At 38.1% G+C, this 18,737-nt stretch overlaps 1 protein-coding gene across 1 annotated transcript in view; it reads left to right on the top strand.

Annotated features, from left to right (window-relative positions):
- Positions 1-767: 767 nt before the first annotated feature.
- The window catches only part of MAL (mal, T cell differentiation protein (MAL blood group)), a 39,791-nt gene continuing 21,821 nt past the window's right edge, over positions 768-18,737 (top strand). Inside the window, exon 1 of the mRNA XM_074209263.1 lies at positions 768-1,017. Within this exon, the coding sequence (XP_074065364.1) occupies positions 925-1,017 (93 nt within the window). The 5' untranslated portion in view covers positions 768-924. The remainder of the gene's footprint in view (positions 1,018-18,737) is intronic.

The raw sequence follows: 18,737 nt of genomic DNA, 5'->3' as shown, positions 1-18,737 counted from the left end.
CCAGTTTCTTAGAGGCTGGCAGACTTCAGTCTTAGAAGGGACCTGAGAAGTTCCTCAGTCTTCATGATCTTGGACAAATCAATTCACTTCTCTGCACCTTAGGGTTTTTTTTTTTAAAGAAAGATTTTTATTTATTTTGAGTTTTACAATTTTTTCCCATTGTTGCTTCCCTCCCCCACCCCCCCCACAGAAGGCATTCTGTTAACCTTTACATTGTGCACCTTGGGCTTTTAATGTTTAAATGAGTAGATTGGAATAGATGACTTCAAAGTTCTTAATTCCAATTCCTAAAATCCAGGGAATGTCCTTCCCCTCCCCATCCCCAGCACCCCTCTGCCACTCTCATCCACTCGTCTGAAGAGCAGACAGTTCAGCTGGATCCTTCTAAAAACCTACACCAGAAACACTCCGCCCCCGAAAGCGGGTCCCCCTCCCCTAGAAGCGTGGCAAAGAAAGCGGGGGGGGGGGGGTGTAAAGGAACGAGAGAAAAAGAATGGGGGGACGGCACTGACTAGGACCAGCCCGGATCAAACTCTGAGCCTGCCAAGTGAGGCTGGGCCGGGGGCTCCTTGCCAAAGCCCCCCCGGGGGTCTCCGCTGGCATCGTCCCCTGAGCCCAGCGCCACCAGAAGAGGATTTGGCAGCGTCTTTCTGGTACCTTCTACACCTTCAGGGAGGAGACACCTGCTTGGGTGACTACCGATTGATGGGCCCCACCCCCAGTGGGGAGCCAGTCTCCTCCTCCTCCTTCCTTCCCCCCCTCTTAATCCTGGGCGTCCAGAACCACAGGACCAGTTCGGAGTTCTCCCGGACAAGCGGAGAGAGCGGGCAGAGCCGGCAGAGGAAGGACCCCGTCTCTCTCTCTCTGCCCCCCAGAAAATCAGCGTCACCTGCGGCTGCTGCTCCAGCCTAGGAAGAAGCGAGGATGGCCCCTGCAGCGACTTCGGGAGGCGGCTCCCTGCCTAGCGGCTTTTCGGTTCTGGCCTCCTTCCCGGACCTGCTTTTCATTTTTGAATTTGTGAGTTGGCATTTAAAAATATCTCTTCTTTCCTCTGTCAGTACGTGCCACATTCCATCATCTCGGGGTGGGGGGTCAGGCTAGGAGCAACACCTGCGGACTGCTCAGGCTGCGGTGCTGCTGCTCACCCGGCAGGGCGGGTTAGGACTTTCCCTCCTCTCCCGAGCGGGAAGGAAGCACTGGGATGATGCTGAGCCAGGATGATGCGAATCCTGCCTTTGCTCTAGCACTTTTTCCTTTCTTGAGCACTTTGCTCGCAGCGGCGCCGGACGCACCCCGTTCAATAGCCCTCTTTGGACTGATGCAGAAATCAAAACTCAGAAAGTTCAAGTGATTGGCTTTAACTATGTATAGCGAATGAGATGGGAGCCAGGATTTAACTCCGTCTCCTAATTCCAGTGCCAAAATGGACAAGTCGGTCAGAGGCTTCCAGCCAGTAAACTCCCCGGTGAGCACCTGTGAGGGCCTCCCCAAAGTCATTTAGCGCCGTAGGCTTTCTAGAATTTGGAGATTTCAGGCATTTTTTCCGGCAACTCAATTTAGCCAAATGGATAGTAGGGGTAAGGTATTTGCCAAAAGACTCCCATAAAGCTGGGATTCTTAAAACTAGAGATTTATCCTGCATAGCAAATTAAATGCCTTGGTCCTAATTCCTTTTGGCCTTTAAAAACAAAAGTGCCATTTAAAAAATCCTATGTTTTCATCCTTTCTCAAACTTCCCATAGCTTCCTTTTCCCTTACCCTCTTAGCTGAAAACTCTCACAAAACTGAAGCCATTCATCAAAAGTCTCTTTCTTCCTTCTAATCTGACATCACTCAGATGTCTTCTGCAATTATCTTCTCTTCTTTATTTGTTCACCATGAAGGGGTTGCCCTTCTTGCCAAGGCAAACCCCTTGGTCTCATTCCAGTTTATCTTCACCAGCAGATTGGCTCCATCATCCCCCTTCCTCACTAATCTCTTTCTGTTTACTAGATACTTTCCTAATGCTGATAAGTATGTCCACATTTCCCTCCTTTTTGAAAATCTCTCAGGTCATTAATACATCTCCCACCAGTTATTCTTTTATATTTCTCCCCATCTTGTGGCTAAATTCTTTAAGATATTAGGCTACAATAGGTGCCTTCATTTCCTGTCCTCTTACACTCTTATTACCTCTCTATAGTCTGTTTTCCAACCTCATCATTCAACTGGAACTGTTCTCTCCTAAGTTGCCTTAAGTTCAGTCATGTCTAACTCTTTGTGATACCATTTGGGGCTTTCCTGCCAGAGATACCAAAGTGTTAAGAAGTCTGGATATAGAGTTGAAGAATCTAGATTCAAATTTTGCCTCTACCTCTTACTCCCGGTATGACTTTAGACAAGTCAGTTGGAATGATCCTGCGTCCCCTCTGCACCTCGATTCCTCCACTGTAATTACAGTCAACCGATCGATTTTTTTTCTTTCTTAGGCATTGTTAAAAGTTATTAATTTGGGAATATTACAAGATGTTGTTTTAGAGAATCGCATGAGTTCCAAATGCAGTAAATCTTAAAGTATCAAATGAAAGACATTATCTAAAAGATTCTGTGACACGTTTTCAAGATTTTTTAAATGTTTGTATTTGAACTTGCAATGACCAAGTGGACAGTAGGAAGCACTGTTAGGTTTTCAGATGAATCTCCAATTATACGTTTTATAACATTGCATATATCTCTTAATCTTTAGCCTGATTCCTAAGCTTTTTAGGAATTTTGTAAAGTTACTTTTTAAAGTGCTTGAGGAGAAGAATATAATCTGAATAACTATCAAAATTATGTAACTTTGAAATAACATTTGATTTAGTTTATTATAGTGTTAACTTATGAAAGGGATTGGAATAGATAACTTCTAATGCTCCTTCCAGTTACAAATCTATGATAGGGAGGGGAGAGGAGGGAGAGGGAGGGAGGTTTCTGAGTTTTTTTAAACTTTTTTTTCAGTCAATTAACAATAATCCAGGCATTGTGATGGGAATAAAAAAAAAAAAGAGGAAGAAAAAAAACCCTCAAAAACAAACCAAAACCAGTCTTTGCTCTCCAGGAGCTCATAAGTTAATGGAGAAGCAACCAACTATGTTCAAACAATGAATACACAGGGTACATTGAGGGGAGTCTCAGGGAAGGCACTAGAATTAAGCAGGACTGGGAAAGGCTTCTTGAAGAAGATGGAATTTTAGCTGTACCTTTAAGGAAGTCTGGGAGGTCTGGAGTAGATGAGAAAGAAGACTATTCCAGACTTGGGGGACAATAAGTGAAAATGCCCAGAATCTGATGGGAGAAAATAGCAAGAAAAGAAGCCAGGTGATTTTAAAACAGAATGATTATGACAAAATCAACTTTTTGAATGGGATATGCTATGAAGACTTGGACTGTTGATTTTTCTTCTTATCCCTAATTCAAAACCTGTGAGACTTCTTGCTAGGTACCTTAAATCCTAACTAAGGAGCTGGAGTGCTTTGATTTGAAAAGATTACAAACAGAGGCAGCTGTTTGCATAATGAGAGTACAATAGCACTGGAATCCTTGGAGGCTTAAGAGTCTCCTCCCACTATAGTCAGTGAAAGTTGTGTGACCTTGGACAAATCCTGAACTTTTCTGGACCTCCATTTCCATGTCTCATCATGTTCTCAATGACCTTGCTCAAAGGGAAGTCCATAAAGACTATATGGAGTTGGAAAAATATGGAAATTCTTTTGAAATTTCCCTTTGGATACATATTAGAAAACAATGATTACTCAATTTTAACACTTGGCCACCAGCTATCACCTGTTAGAGTGCTGCATGCTTGTATTACCAACTGCCAAAAGTTGATCATTTGCTTTTCTATTTTTCTTAGGTAACCACAAATCAAACACAATAGTTCTTTTAAATTCTAAGCCATGTTTAGACTCTATAAAGTTTTTGTGTGGAGAACTAATTAGAAAAGGTTGGGAGAAAGAGACAGAGAGACAAAGACAGAGACAGTCCTGTACCTTGTTGAGGAAGTATAGTAGAATATAAATTGCTTCAGGGATTAACTATCTCTTTTGTGTTTGTATGTCTAGTACCTTAATATACTTAATGAGTACTTAGAAGGGTAGAGGCTTAATAAATGATTATTGATTCATTGATAAGTGGCTTCCTATTCAGAGCAAAAACTGAAAGTGCATTGCTGAAAAGATTTGGGGGGGGGGGATTTTTAATAACTGTCTCCAGAAACCACATTGTGACTCCAGGATTGAATTTGTCCATTTAGTTGCCATGTAACCATGTTCTATTCAATTCAATAAAAAGTAGAGGAATACTCACTGGATATAAATACTATGCCAGACAATTCAAGGGGTACAAACATGTCTAAGAAACAGTTCTTGCCTTTAAAATAGTTTGTAATCTGGTAGTGGTTGGAGAAAGGAAAGTGGGGAGCCTTAAGGATCTCTACCATGTTTATATTGAGTTTTCTACATTCTGAGATATTACCAAGGAGGCTGCCAACATCAGTCAAGTTGGTGAGGCTCACAACTGGTTTCAGACTTCAGAAAGCATCTAAGTTTGCCCTGGTACCTTCTCATCATATTTTTAAATTTCATTTTTAAAAAATAAACCTATTGAATATTGTTCTTATTTTATGATTTCTGTATGGAAGTGGACTGCATGGGTTTTAAGTAAATCTTTTGTGGATGTCTCATCTAAAAAAAAGGCAGCTAGGTGTTAGCAGTGGATAGAACAGTGGGCTGGGAGTCAGGAAGGCTCATCTTCCTGAGTTCAAGTCTGGTTATGTGACCCTGGGCAAGTCACTTGATCCTGTTTGCCTCAAGTGTAAACTGAGCTAGAGAATACTGAAATGATTTTTTGTCAAGACAAACCTCAAATGAGCTCACAGAGAGTCCGACATGATTGAAACAACTGAAAAAGTACTGTGGGTAGAAAAGACAGTAAGCTTAACATTTGAGATTCAGGTTCAAATAAAAAAATTTAAAAATTGAAATTGAGAACACATTTTAAGATACCGGCATAATGGATAGTGATGGCGATAAGAGCCAAATAAAGTTCTCTGGGAGTCAAAAAGGCAAGAGTAAGATCACTTCCAGTGGGAAAGGAGGATCATGGAAAGCTTCATGAAGGGAGTAGCATTTGATCCAGGTCTTAAAAGATGGGCAGGATTTCAACCGAGAGAGACTTCAGGGTAGGGAGAACATTCCAAGCAGAGCGGAATAGCATGAACAAAGACGTGAAGGCAAGGAACCAAAGGGTGTGTTCAGGGACCAGTGAGTAGTCCAATTTAACTAGAAGGTGGAGTGCATATAAAAAGAGATAAGATTGGAAAAATAGATTGGAACCGATTATGCAGGACCTTGAATGCTAAATTGAAGTGTTGTGACTTAATCTATAGGCAAAAACTTTGGTTTTTGACAAAGGGACCAGTAAAATCCAAATTTTGTTTTATGAAAATCAATACGGTAGCATGTGCAATATAGATTAGATTTAAAAAAAAAACAAGAGATAGGACAATCAAAGTGGAGACTGTTGTAGTAGTCTAAATAAGAAGTTCATAATAGTTTGAACCCTGAACAGAGGTGATCACTATAATAAATAGAAAGGAGAGACTGGGAGACAAACATCATGGAGACAGAATTACTGATGGAAAAAAAAAGGCAACATAAAGTAAATGGGAGAATGGTGGTACCAATAACAGAAGTATGGAAGTTGGAAAAAGAAAAGGGCTGATTTGGTTTTGGATTTGGTTATATGGCAGTCTCACTTTCAGATCAAAAATTAGATTGTTGTTTTTGTTTGTTGTTGTCTGACTGTTCATGACCTCATGGACCATCCATTGCCAGTGTTGTTCATGGTGCTTTCTTGGCAAAAATAATAGAGTAGTTTACCATTTCTTTCCTTTCATCTTTGTTAACATTTTTATAAAAACTTTGTCTCTTGAGTAGCATCCTTTTAAAGCCAACTCAGAAGGGAAATCCTCCCCCTCAGACCTCAAACAGCTCTTTGTTTTGCAACTCTAATCAATCCACTTAGCATATAATAATGTATATTAAAATTATCTCTGTATCTCATCTCCCTAGAAGACAGCAAATTCCATTACAGGAACCCTGTTTAATCCAAATTTTGTCTCATTAAGCGTCTAGCACAGTTATCTATGTGCTGTACAGTCTCATTAAACATTTGTTGAATGAATTAATGTTCCTTTAGGTACCTAATTCTACATGAAAGTTAGGTTTGAAATTAATTGAAATTTAGAACTAATAGATTTTCCAGAGGTCACCAATGCAACCACCTCTTTTTATAGATGAGGAAACTGAGATCCCAAAAGGAAAAGGGAAAACCCCACATGCTTCTCACTACTCTTTGGAAAGGGAGAACAGGACTAGAGAATAATAGTTTCTATTACAACAGGCTTGAGTTTGAGGAAGGGTGGGGCAGATATTGATGCCAATGATGAGGAATAAAAAGAAAAGAAAATGAGATTAAGAGAAATTAAATGAAATATCTAAGGTCCCAGAGCTAATAAGCAATTTCAAATAAGACTAAGTGAAGGGTTTCTTCAGAAAACACTTAGCTGATTTCAATGAATTTGAATCCTGTGGTCCACAACAATACCAGCAAAAAATACTGAAAGAAATTATAACTGAACTATTTTCTGTGATCTTTGAGTAAATCATGGACAATGTGAGCATTGTGCTAATTCAGAGGTAAACAACCAATGCCTCCATTTTACCAAAAAAATAAAAATAAATAAAGAAGGAGGAAGAGGCATTGTATAATTCAAACTATAGACTGCTGAAGTTGACATAGAATACATTATTAAAGGGATGTTTTGTGAACAATTAGAAAGGGAAACAGTGATCACTACAATTCAGCTTAGTTTTACCCCCCCCCCCAAAAAAACAAGTCTTACCAGACTAACTTCAATTTTCTTTTAACAAGATTATTAGACTGGTAGAGCAAGTGAATGACATATAGATATGTTTTTCCATAAAGTACCTGACTGTCTCTCTCAATATCTTGGGGTTAAGATGGGTAGGTTTAGACTAGATGTAGTATACAGTTATATGGGTTCAGAACCTGCTGAAATTACAATGCCCAAATAGGGTTATTTATTGGATGAATATCAATCTAATTGAAGCATCTAGGGGTATACCATGAGGATCTGTTTTTGACCTTGTTCTATTTAATATTTTTATCAGCAATCTGATTGAAGACAAAAGTGGTATGCTTATCAAATCTATAGGTAATATAAAGCTAAGAGAGATAGTTATATGAATCAAAAGAACCAGTATCTTCAAGACCTAATCTTGACAGGTCCTAACAATGGCCTGAATCATTTACTAGACATTAAGAGAGCTGATGACAAAAGTTTTTAATCATATCAATGAGTTTAAAGGGTGAGCCATACTTTAGGACTTTTGAAATTATTTCCCTACAAAGGGTGGATATACCCATAAGAACCTTATTGAGAGGACAAAAGATATCTCCTTAAGTTTCAGTAACTGGGGCTGTACTCTTTTCATTATAAAAGGTCTTCCCTTTTTAAATTGTTTCCTAGTTATCCTGTATACATATATATATATATATATATATATATATATATATATATATATATATATATATATATATATATATAGCTTATTCTTACCTATGTGTTTATTTGATTTCTGACCAATTAGAGTTTGCTCCTTGAGGGCAGGAACTATCAGAATTTAGTATAGAGCCTGGAATGTGGTAGGGGCTTAATAAATTTTTGACTAACTGGCTAACTGATATTCCCAGATGATCACATAAGATTTTGTGAAAACCCTTTATCAGAATGAGGGAATCATATTATTTCCTGACTATTGTGAATCCTTTATGAATATTCTTTATGGGCTCCTTGTGATTTCTTTGAAATTTTGTTGTCCATTTTCAGACAATAAAGTTGTCCTGTAACCTATGAAATGCATTTTTCCATTGTATGTTAGCTGGAGGACTTTCATCCACATCTTTGTTGTTATTCAATTGTTTTTCAGTCCTGTCTGTCTCTTTGTGATCTTCATTTGATATTTTCTTGGCAAAGATACTAAAGTGGTTTGCCATTTCCTTCTCCAGCTCATTTTACTGATGAGAAAATTGAGGCAAACAGGGTTAAGTGACTTGCCTAGGATCACACATCTAGTAAGTGTCTGAGACCAGAATTATTCCCAGTTCTTCCTGACTCCAGACTCAGTGTATTATCCACTGAGCCAATCAGCTGTCCTAATCAGGTAAAGTATAAGAAGAATGGAAAAGTATGAGGAATAGACTGGCGATACAGGACCTGGAGAAGAGAAATTGTAGGAGGAATATCACCATTGAATATCATGTAAGAAGAGGGATTGGATTTGTTTTTCTTGGACCAAGAAATCAAAATATGGAGAAATTACATACAAGAAGGCAGACTTTGTAATCAATATTCCACTGCTGTAATGAGGTCTGTGATTTCATTAGTGTGGCTATTCCTTTCAATAAAAATTCCAATTCATCTCCATCTGACCACCATCAGGACCAAATGTCCAACAGTTAGACATGTCCCAAATTTAAAGGACTGCCTCTGAGTGCTCATCACTGTAGGTTGACTGAATAAGCAGTCATGGAGTGCAGGGTATTGCAAATATGATTCATGATTTAGAGAGATTGGATTAGAGGCTGGACTTTAGAGATCCTCCCTTCTAACTCTTCATTTCTGTAATTTGAAATGGTCAAGCTGAAACTGAAACCTAGTTCCTTGAACTCTAACTTCAGAGATGAAATGATTAGTATGCTAATAAGTCTGGAGCTGGAGGCCATCTACTCCAACTTTCTCATTTTACTGATTAAATAATTTGCCCAAGTTCATAGTTGATAAAATCAGAAGCAAAATTGGAACCAAGGTTCTCTTATGTAGTACTGTAGTATTTCTTGAATTTAAAATATTTTATGAGTTGATTGGACAGGGTGGGACACCTGACCACCATATTTTTCTGCTTTATTGATGGGAGGTAGAGAGGAGAAAGCAGTAGATTTAACATCATATGTTCAAATTCTTAATTCTTATGTGATTTGGGTCATTTTACTTCTGAGACTCAATTTCCCAATCTCTAAAAAAGTGGAACTTGTAGTTGATGAGCTCTATAGTCCCTCAATGCTCATGTCCTCTGGTGGTACATTGAATTGAAAGTCAGAACTTATCCCTATTCAATCAATTTACCAGTTTTGTAATCTTCAGCAATCACTTAAGTCTGATCTGCCTTAGGTTCCCCTATCTGCAAAATGGGAATGATGATCATAGCTGACTTTCCAAGCTCTTATTTTCCAAGTTGTTATGAATTGGATTTGAGTGAAGGGGCTGCTGTGCTAAGTCACCAATCTCACTTTGTCCTGTAGAACTATCTAGAATAAGGTGACTAGAGTCAGGAGAACCTGAGTTTAAATTCAGCCTCAGACACCTGACATGTACTAGCTGTGTGACCTTGGGCAAGTCACATAACCCTGATTGCCTCTCATCCAGGGTCATCTCTAGTCATCCTGATTCATATCTGGCCACTAGATCCAGATGGCTCTGGAGGAAAAAGTGAGGCTAGTGATTTAGCACAGCTCCTCCTCATTCAAATCCAGTTCATGTTCTGGTCATGACACCTCCCCTGATGTCATGGTCTTCTTTGAGAATGAAGGACAAACAGCATCATCACCATCAAGTTGCTATAAAGATCAAATAAACTAGGATTGAAAAAATTATGGCATGTGAATGTGATAGAAATCTGTTGTGCCATAAGAACTGATGAAGGGGATGATTTCAGAGAAGCCTAGGGAAATGTGGTATATAAACTGATGCTGGGTGAATTGGGTAGAACCAGAAAAACAATTTATACAAAAATAGCAATATTGTAAAGACAAATAGCTATGTAAGAGTTAGGACTTCTTTTTTTTTTTTTTTGGCAAGGCAATGGGGTTAAGTGGATTGCCCAAGGCCACACAGCTAGGTAATTATTAAGTGTCTGAGGTCGGATTTGAACTCAGGTACTCCTGATTCCAGGGCCGGTGCTCTATCTACTGCATCATCTAGCTGCCCTGAGTTAGGACTTCTAAGCAATGCAAAGAATGCCAGAATTCCAGAAAACGCATATTATATTATCTACTTCCTGTCAGAGAGTGGATGTCTCAAAGTACAGATGGAAATTTATAAAATATGGATATGGTCAATACAGAAGTGTGATTTTGTTTGTTTTTTTTCTGAATGCAATAGGAATTTAGTTTTTCTGTCTTTCTCAACGTGGAGGAGATATTTTTAGTTTATGAAAAAATTTGACTAAGATATTAGATCTCATTGTTCTCTAAAACATTAAAAGCAAAGAATTAATTTTGGTTTTTATATGTATATATTCATATTCCTGCAAATGATGATCTTGGGTTACCATTTATCCCCAATATAAGTTTTATGCCACAGGATAATCTTTACATATTAGTCATTAAATCAACTACCATAATTCCAAGTCAAATATAGAATATGCCTACATTCTATTGTCAAGGAAACCTTCCATTAGGAATATGATTCTACCGCAAAGACAGATCATAGAATGTAGGAAGTTATTTAGACCAATCCCCTAATTGTAAAATTGTAAAGTTGTTAAAACTGAAGCTATACAACTAGTTCATAGCAAAACTGGAGGTAGAAGCCTGGCTTCACAAGCACCACCCTTCTTTTTTAAGACTTTGTTTGATTTTATTTTTCATCTTGAAAAGCTTTATAATTGAACCAACAAGTTTCTTATATAAACCTGAAATGTTATTGAATGAATCACTTAATAGTGACTTTCAGAAGTTCTTGGCAACAAACAACTGGGAAGTCTCACACCTCCTCTATGATATCTGATTTTGAAATTGCCTTTTTTAATACTCTCCTTTGATCCATGCACATATGCTACCTCTTGTCTTTACTCCCCTTTAGGCTAGATTTAAATGTGCTGATTAAGAGTTATGCTGGGGGCGGCTAAGTGGCTCAGATAAAGCACCAGCCCTGGAGTCAGGAGTACCTGGGTTCAAATCTGGTCTCAGACACTTAATAATTACCTAGCTGTGTGGCCTTGGGCAAGCCACTTAACCCCATTTGCCTTGCAAAAAAAAAAAAACCTTAAAAAAAGAGTTATGCTGGCTGTTCCAAATGAGGTCCCTTTGACCTTGTAAGGAGCTTGCTAGAAGTCTTTCAGAAAAAGTAAATGGCAAGGAACAATAAAGAAAACTGCAATTCCCTAAATCAGACTAGTTACAAAGACTGTCTGTGTACTCACCCAGATATAATCTTGAGTTGCTCAGGCTGAACATATCTAAGAGTTTATTGTGCTGAAGGTCCTAGTATGCTAGTATGCAAGGTGGTTTTCATCACTTTCTCCTCCATCATTCCTCTCTTACAGGGTTAATTCTTCCTAGTCCTCAAGAAGGTAGACCATACTTGGAAGACTTTAGGGCTTTGCTTTGGTGGGGTCCCTAGTCATCTTGTTTTTGAAGGTTCCTGAGAGATAATTAATGCCTTTGGTTTCTGAATCCCTGTGAGGGGGGCTCATGTAAGATCCAGTCCTCTAATTTCAGCTCCTGAATCTGCTTAGTCACTTTGAACAGTTTTCATTCAAAAAGCATTTATTAACACTTAATATTCATGCTTTAATCATACTAGGCATGATTTTTAAATTTTAGGCCCCTCAACTTGATTCAAAAAATTCATAGCAAGGGCTTATGTACAGACCACTAGAAATATAAAGATATGATTAGAACAATACTTGTCCTCAAAGAGTTTTGATGAGGATAGAGGGATAAAATATGCAATTCAGGTAAAAAAATAAATGATTATTACAAAATAAATTGAGGAGGGAGAAGGTACAACTAATTAGGAAGAATAGTGAAAGCATCCTGTAGGAGTTGGCCTCTGAGCTGAACCTTGAAGGAAGTTAGGAATCTGAAAAAGTGGAGGTAAAGAGAGTTGTAAAGTCTTCTTAGAGTTCTTTCATTCCTCCTTCCTAAGTACCAAACTCTGAGGGACAGTCTGGAGAGACACTTTAAATGAAGAAGACCTAGAGCTAGTCCTGGTAATCCATGGCCATTCTAGACTAGACCAGACCTCCAGTTCAAGCATATATTCCTGACCTTTGGAAATAATAAAATATTGCTTTGTTAACCAAATCTGCCAGAGCTCCAGAACAATTCTAGTACTATGTGCTTTTAATGGGATTTTATAGAAGAGCTTTGCTTTGTAAGACTGGGTGACCTGATTTAGGGGCTGGAAATATAGATAAATGTATATTTTACTGCATTCTACTCTCAAGATTCTGATATGGTAACTGACACCTTTATTTCTGAATCTACAAATAAAAACCATCAAAGCCATGGCTAGGAAGTATTTCACTCAGAGAAGAATGAATTAGGAGAGGGCAAAGGTGGCAATTCAGGGACAGTACCTTTGATCATTAGGCTATCTGCTAAGGAGAACACGGCAAATCAAACCCACTTGAAAGCTGACTTTTTCCTCTATCCCCACCAGAACTGAAGAGTGGCAGGAGGAACAGAGCAAGGTGCAGGGATAGTGACTGAGTGGGGCAGAAATGCCATTCTTGGATATCAACACTTTGGGACATGACCCCATTTACCTGTTCTACTTCCAACTTTGTCAAATAACTTCAGAACGTTCCAGAAAGCTTGTGTTTCAAGGAAAAAAAGCAATGGGAAGAATATTTTGATTCTCCATAAAATCTCAGAAATGAGACTTTTCCCAAGAATATGATGCTCAGTCATTTAAATAATAAAGATATTTTAAAGTTCCACCTGGGATTAGTCAAAGGTACTTTAGACAATTTAGGAAACCTGCCCCCCCAACCAATGAAAAGGTGGTCATTATTTTCTATACTAATAATGCACTAGGCAATTTTTATGTAAAACTTAGCCAAGACTGCCTTTTTTCTTTTCTGATTCTCTTTTGCTTCATGATACCATATATATTTATTTGTGTACCCAATGCCCTCACATGCACTAAGGACTATGAACAGTATTGCACCCTCTAGCAACTTTTATTTCACTAATGAGAAAAATAATAATCATAGTTGAGATTTACATAAGATGTTTTCATACATCATCTCATTTGATCTTCACAGCCCCATCAGGTAAATCATTCCCCTTTTATGGAACCTAAAGTATCTTAATTCACCACTGAATACAGATTGATTTTAAATATCACATAGTTAATTTAATAGGTTTGCAATAGTCTATATTCCAAAATGTTGACTTGCAAGTCATTTGTTTGGAATGTTTTTCTCCATACCAAAGGGCTTGGGTTTCTTCCCTAGTCCACAGGATTAATTCCCATACTGTAAAATCTAATGATTCCTCAGCATTGTTTCTGGGAAGAGATTCATCCTGAGATACTAGTCAGGAATTCTTCTCCTGGTAGTAGAGTGTGAGTCATTATTTTTTCCATCAATAGGGGACCAGATATGCCAGCTCAAGTACAACATAGAGCTAAAATAGCATGTGAAAGGAAAATGTTAAAAAAAAAAAAAAAGGTCTGCTTCTTGGCAACTCGCTGCTTTCTGGTATAATCCCTAGTTTCCCCTGTGTTTTCAGTCTCCTTCACTATTACCTATAAACACTGGGATCCCTCCTCTGGAAACCTCCTCTAAAGCACCAAGATATGGAGGTGACTTGGATACTTTAAATGCTATGCCAGAAGGACACATCCTCCCAAGCCAAGAAGTCCAAGGACCAGCTAAGCTGAGGTCACAGAGGCTCATCATCAGAGTGCTAAACACTAGGTGATGGGGTTTTTTCCAGTCACAGTAACTGGAGAAATCAGTCCAATCACTGCTCATGACACATACTCCTGAGTTTTGCTATCTTGAATCTCTACTCCTCCCTTTCCAACTACCTCCCTTTTCTCTTGGCAGTTAAAATCCTTCCTGTAAAATGATTTCATGATCATCCCCATCTGCCATCTCCCTCCTCTCATTTATTATGATGTCTTTTGTTTAGTTTTGTTTGTAAATATTAGCCTCAATCTCTGTAGTTGTTTCAGCATTGAATTTTTAAAGTCAGAAATATCTGAATTCAACTAAATGTCTCTGAGCTTCAATTTCCTCAGGGTTAGATGTGAGGAACAAATGAAATAGCATAAAGAGTCTCATTGCTTAATAGATGTGCTAGCTGTTGTGTAAAGTGAAGGGATTGGATTGCATGGCTTCTGAGATCCTTATACCTCTAGATCTAAAGTCCAATAATTCTAAATTTATAATTAATTACAATAATTAAAACTATTTTTAAAATCTCAACAAATATTAACAATGAAATAAAGAAAATGAGAAATTCAAAAGAAAACCTTAAATTCTAAACTATTTATAATTTAAATTTTCTTTTAATCATCTCAAAAATATTTTTTGTGTCTCCTCCATTTTGGGGACTTAATACCATATTTATCATTAATAATGGTGCCAACTAGCACAACAGTCTCTGTAGAATAGTAATCTAGTAAAATGATCTTTTTCTGCTATAACCTATCAGCCAATTTTTCCTCTTTCTGATCATTAATCTCAACTTCAACATGGATTAAAGTCTCAAAGTCATTGGAGTAAGGAAGACCTAGGTTCTAGGTAAATAAGAATATTTAGCTGTGTGGCTTTGGGGCAAAAATTTAACCTTTGACTGTTTCTTCATCTATAAAAAGGGATAACAATAGCACCTATGGGTAACTAGATGGCACAGTTGATGGAGCACTGGAATTGGAATCAGGAAGACTCCTCTTCATGAATTCAAATCCAGCCTCAGACACTTACTAGCTGTGTGACCCTGGATAAGTCACTTAACCCTGTTTGCCTCAGTTTCTGCATCTGTAAAGTGAGCTGGAGGAGGAAATAGCAAACTACTCCAGTATTTTTGCCAAGAAAACCCTAAAGAGGGATCAAAAACTCAGTAGCAATGGGGTGGCTAGGTGGCGCAGTGGATAAAGCACCGGCCTTGGAGTCAGGAGTACCTGTGTTCAAATCCGCTCTCAGATGCTTAATAATTAACTAGCTGTGTGGCCTTGGGCAAGTCACTTAACCCCATTTGCCTTGCAAAAACCTAGAAAACAAAAAAAACCTCAGTAACAGCAATAAATAATAAATAGCCCCTAGTTCTCAGGATTTTTGCAAGTATAAAATGAGATAATATTTATAAAGTGTTTTGCAAACTTTAAAGCACCATGTAAACGCTAGCTAGTATTAAAAAGTAAGCAAAGATGGAAGAAGCACAAAGCTCCTTCTTATAAAGGACTTATCTATAAAGTATAGCAGTGATGAGATTTAATCTTTCCCCATCCCAAGACTACTCTCATCTGTTCTCTGGATCTTTTAGTTAAAATTATTTGTACATCTGAATTGTGCATGCATAGACACAGCCTTAAGGAAGAAGAAAGCTGAGCAAAAATATAGTTGCCCAAGTAACTCTTGTAGTTACCCAGGTGAAACAACTCTGCAAACTCTGACTCTAGAACCCTTGACTGCTTTTTCCAGCTTCAGTGTGATTGTTTAGGGTCATCAATTATGCAATTATAACCCAAATCCCTCTGTTATAGACCTCCGTTACCCAAACCATACAAGAGTCACCAATCCAATAGCAAAACCAATTAAGATATAAAAGGAATGTGAAAAGTAATGAAAGAATTCAAGTAATAGAATCGTTCTTGTTCCCCATACACAAATTGGCACCTGAAGCTACACCAGAAAGCTTTCATTAAAGGCAGAGATGAATATTGACCACATTACACAAGTAATTCAGCAAAAGAATGATTTTTTAAATAAAAAAAAAAACCTTACTTATCTGAGTAACTGTAGCAGAACATACATTTTGTTTTGGGTTAATTGGACTACAGAAACACCTGTATATCAAGAGTGTGAGGACTTTAAAAACATAAGATTATTTAAAAGGAAGGACTTTTTCATATTTTCCCTTTCTCCCCTCCTTCCCCACCCCCAGTCTAGGCAAACAGGTTTTTCTGAACTCTCTCGTTTGTTGTTGTTATTTCTGATACCAAAATCCTAGCAAGGTTTGCTTTCAATAACAGCATAACTTAGGAACTTTTTCAAATGATAGTGCCCATCACCCGCCATTCCATGCCTTCCTTCATAGATACTTTCATGATTTTCTGTGGCCAAAATGAAAAGTTCATCCCCTGGTCGCTAATTTGGCAGTTCTGGTCCTGGGGTAAAAGGTATATCATAGTCTGTCTTGGAGTTAGAACTTGAGCCTTCCCAACTTTGAGGGACTGGCTAGAATTTAAACACTGAAGACAAACTTTCAAAATAACTGACCTTGGTTCACCACCATACCACACCCAAAACAAGTAATGTGGGAATTTAGTGGAAGTATTCTTTGTCATTATAGTGAGACTTTTCATTATGGTCATTAAATTTCAATATATTAGAACTAGGAACTTTTGCCTAATAACTTCAGTTTATTTTTTATTTTGTTCAAATATAACCCTTCCCACTTCCCACTGAATTTTCCCTTGTGACAAAGGAAAGCTGATCAACAGAATCTTGTTGCTATTGTTCAGTCATTGAGTCACGTCCAGCTGAACTATTGTCCATGGGGTTTTCCTGGCAAAGATACTACAGTGATTTGCCATTTCTTTCTCTAGTATGTCCTCATTTTACAGATGAGAAATTGAAGCAATTAGGGGGTTAAGTAACTGGCCCAGGTTCACACAAGTGACTGAGGCCTGATTTAAAATCAGATCTTCCTGACTCCAGATCCAGCACTCTGACCCTTAAGTCACCTAATTGCCCCCATCAATTGAATCTACTAATGCATCAAATATATATATATATAAAATCATTTCCACTAATCACAGTCTTTCTGCCTTTTAGTGCTTTTACATTATTTTAGTTAAGATGTAAATTGTTGGGACAGCCAGGTGGTGTGATGGATAGAGCATCAATCCTGGAGTCAGGAAGACCTGAGTTCAAATCCAAACTCAGATCCTTAATGCTTTCTTAGCTGTGTGACCTTGAGCAAGTCACTTGATCTGATTGCCTTGCATAAAAAAAAAGTAAATTGCCTCTTGACTATTCTTATTTCACTCTGTATCAGTTAAATCATTAAACATTTATTATGTACTAAGTTAAGCATTGGAGATAGAGAGTCAAAAGTGAAATAGTCCGTGCCCTCAAGGAGCTTACATTCTAATAGGGAGGCTACAGACGTGTGGCTGTATGTATATTTATACCTATATATGTTATGATATATGGATAATATCATAGGTAAAAATAAGTACAAAGTGGGAAGGAAATGTATTGGGAGGAAGGCTGCTCTCAGATTTCATGTGTCTATGTATATTTACATATATATATGAATGTATCTCTATAGACACATACTTGGTTACCATATATACAAAATGAATGCAAGGTGGTTTGGGGAGGGTGTTCACTAAGGCAGTGGAGGGTGGTCTCAGAAAAGGCTTCATGTGGGAGATGCTACTTGAACTGGGTCTTCCCATTTTTTTTTTGAGCTCATTCATCATTATCTTTGGTGTAATATTTTGTGACTGCTCATCATGCTGCACTTTGTTCACTGTTTCTCAGTTAATTGCTATCTACTCTGGTGTCAACTTTTGCTACTACAAAAAAGTATTGTTAGTAATAATATTTGCATGTTTGTTGTTGTTCATTTGCTTTCAGTCATGTCTGATTCTTTTGTGATACCATTTGAAATTTTCTTGGCAGATACTGGAGTAGTTTCCTTCCTCAACTCATTTTACAGATGAGGAAACTGAGGCAAGCAGGGTTAAATGACTTTCTCAGTGTCACAATAGCTAGTGAGTGTCTGAGGCCAGATTTGAATTCAGAAAGATGAGTTTTCCTGACTTCATACCATTCTATCTAATACACCCCCAAGCTCCCTATCATATTTGGGTACACATTGGACTTTTTCTGTCCTTAACTTCCTTACAAACCCCTCAAGTCCCAAGCGGTCAGATGATATCTAACGACACACCATTAGTGGAGTAGCCACAGCTACAATCAACAGCATAGGAAGCAAATGGGAAGAATAAAGGACTAATGAATAGTTGCCCAGAGTTCTGATCCTGAACAGGGCTGTCCTTGGGCAAAATTGCATCCTGTGCATTTGAACACGTGGACTTCCATGTTCTGCTTCAGAAGCTATGCATGTGGGACTTGGAAAGTCAATGTAGACCTCAGAAAGAAGTCTGGGTTCAAATCCCAGGTTTGTCATTTACTACCCATGTGATGTTGGCAAACTCTTTGAACCTCAGTTTTTTCCATGTGTTTAAAAAAGAGAGAGAGAGAGAGAGAGAGAGAGAGAGAGAGAGAGAGAGAGAGAGAGATGGGGATTAGATTAGATGTCTCTAGATTTCTAGCTAGACCAGCTCCCAGCCACTGGATAAAGTGGGCCTGGAGTTGGAAAGATTCCTCTTCCTTAGTTCAAATCTGGCTTCAGTAACTTACTAGCTGTGTGACTCTGGGCAAGTCACTTAACCCTGTTTGCCTCAGTTTCCTCATCTTAAAATGAGAAGGCGAAGGAAATAGCAACCCAGTTTCTTTGCCAAGAAAATGCCAATTGAAGTGACAAAGAGTCAAATATGACTGACCAACAAAAGATTTTTAGTTTTAACTGTATGATTGAGAAGATATTACACTGTGACTCAGGAGGAGATCTGATAGAATAGGGAGCATCTTCAATAA

Source organism: Macrotis lagotis, chromosome 1, assembly GCF_037893015.1.
Source record: "Macrotis lagotis isolate mMagLag1 chromosome 1, bilby.v1.9.chrom.fasta, whole genome shotgun sequence".
NCBI lineage: Eukaryota > Metazoa > Chordata > Mammalia > Peramelemorphia > Peramelidae > Macrotis > Macrotis lagotis.
The sequence above is the reverse complement of the archived record's forward strand: the minus strand, read 5'-3'. Positions and strand labels throughout refer to the sequence as shown.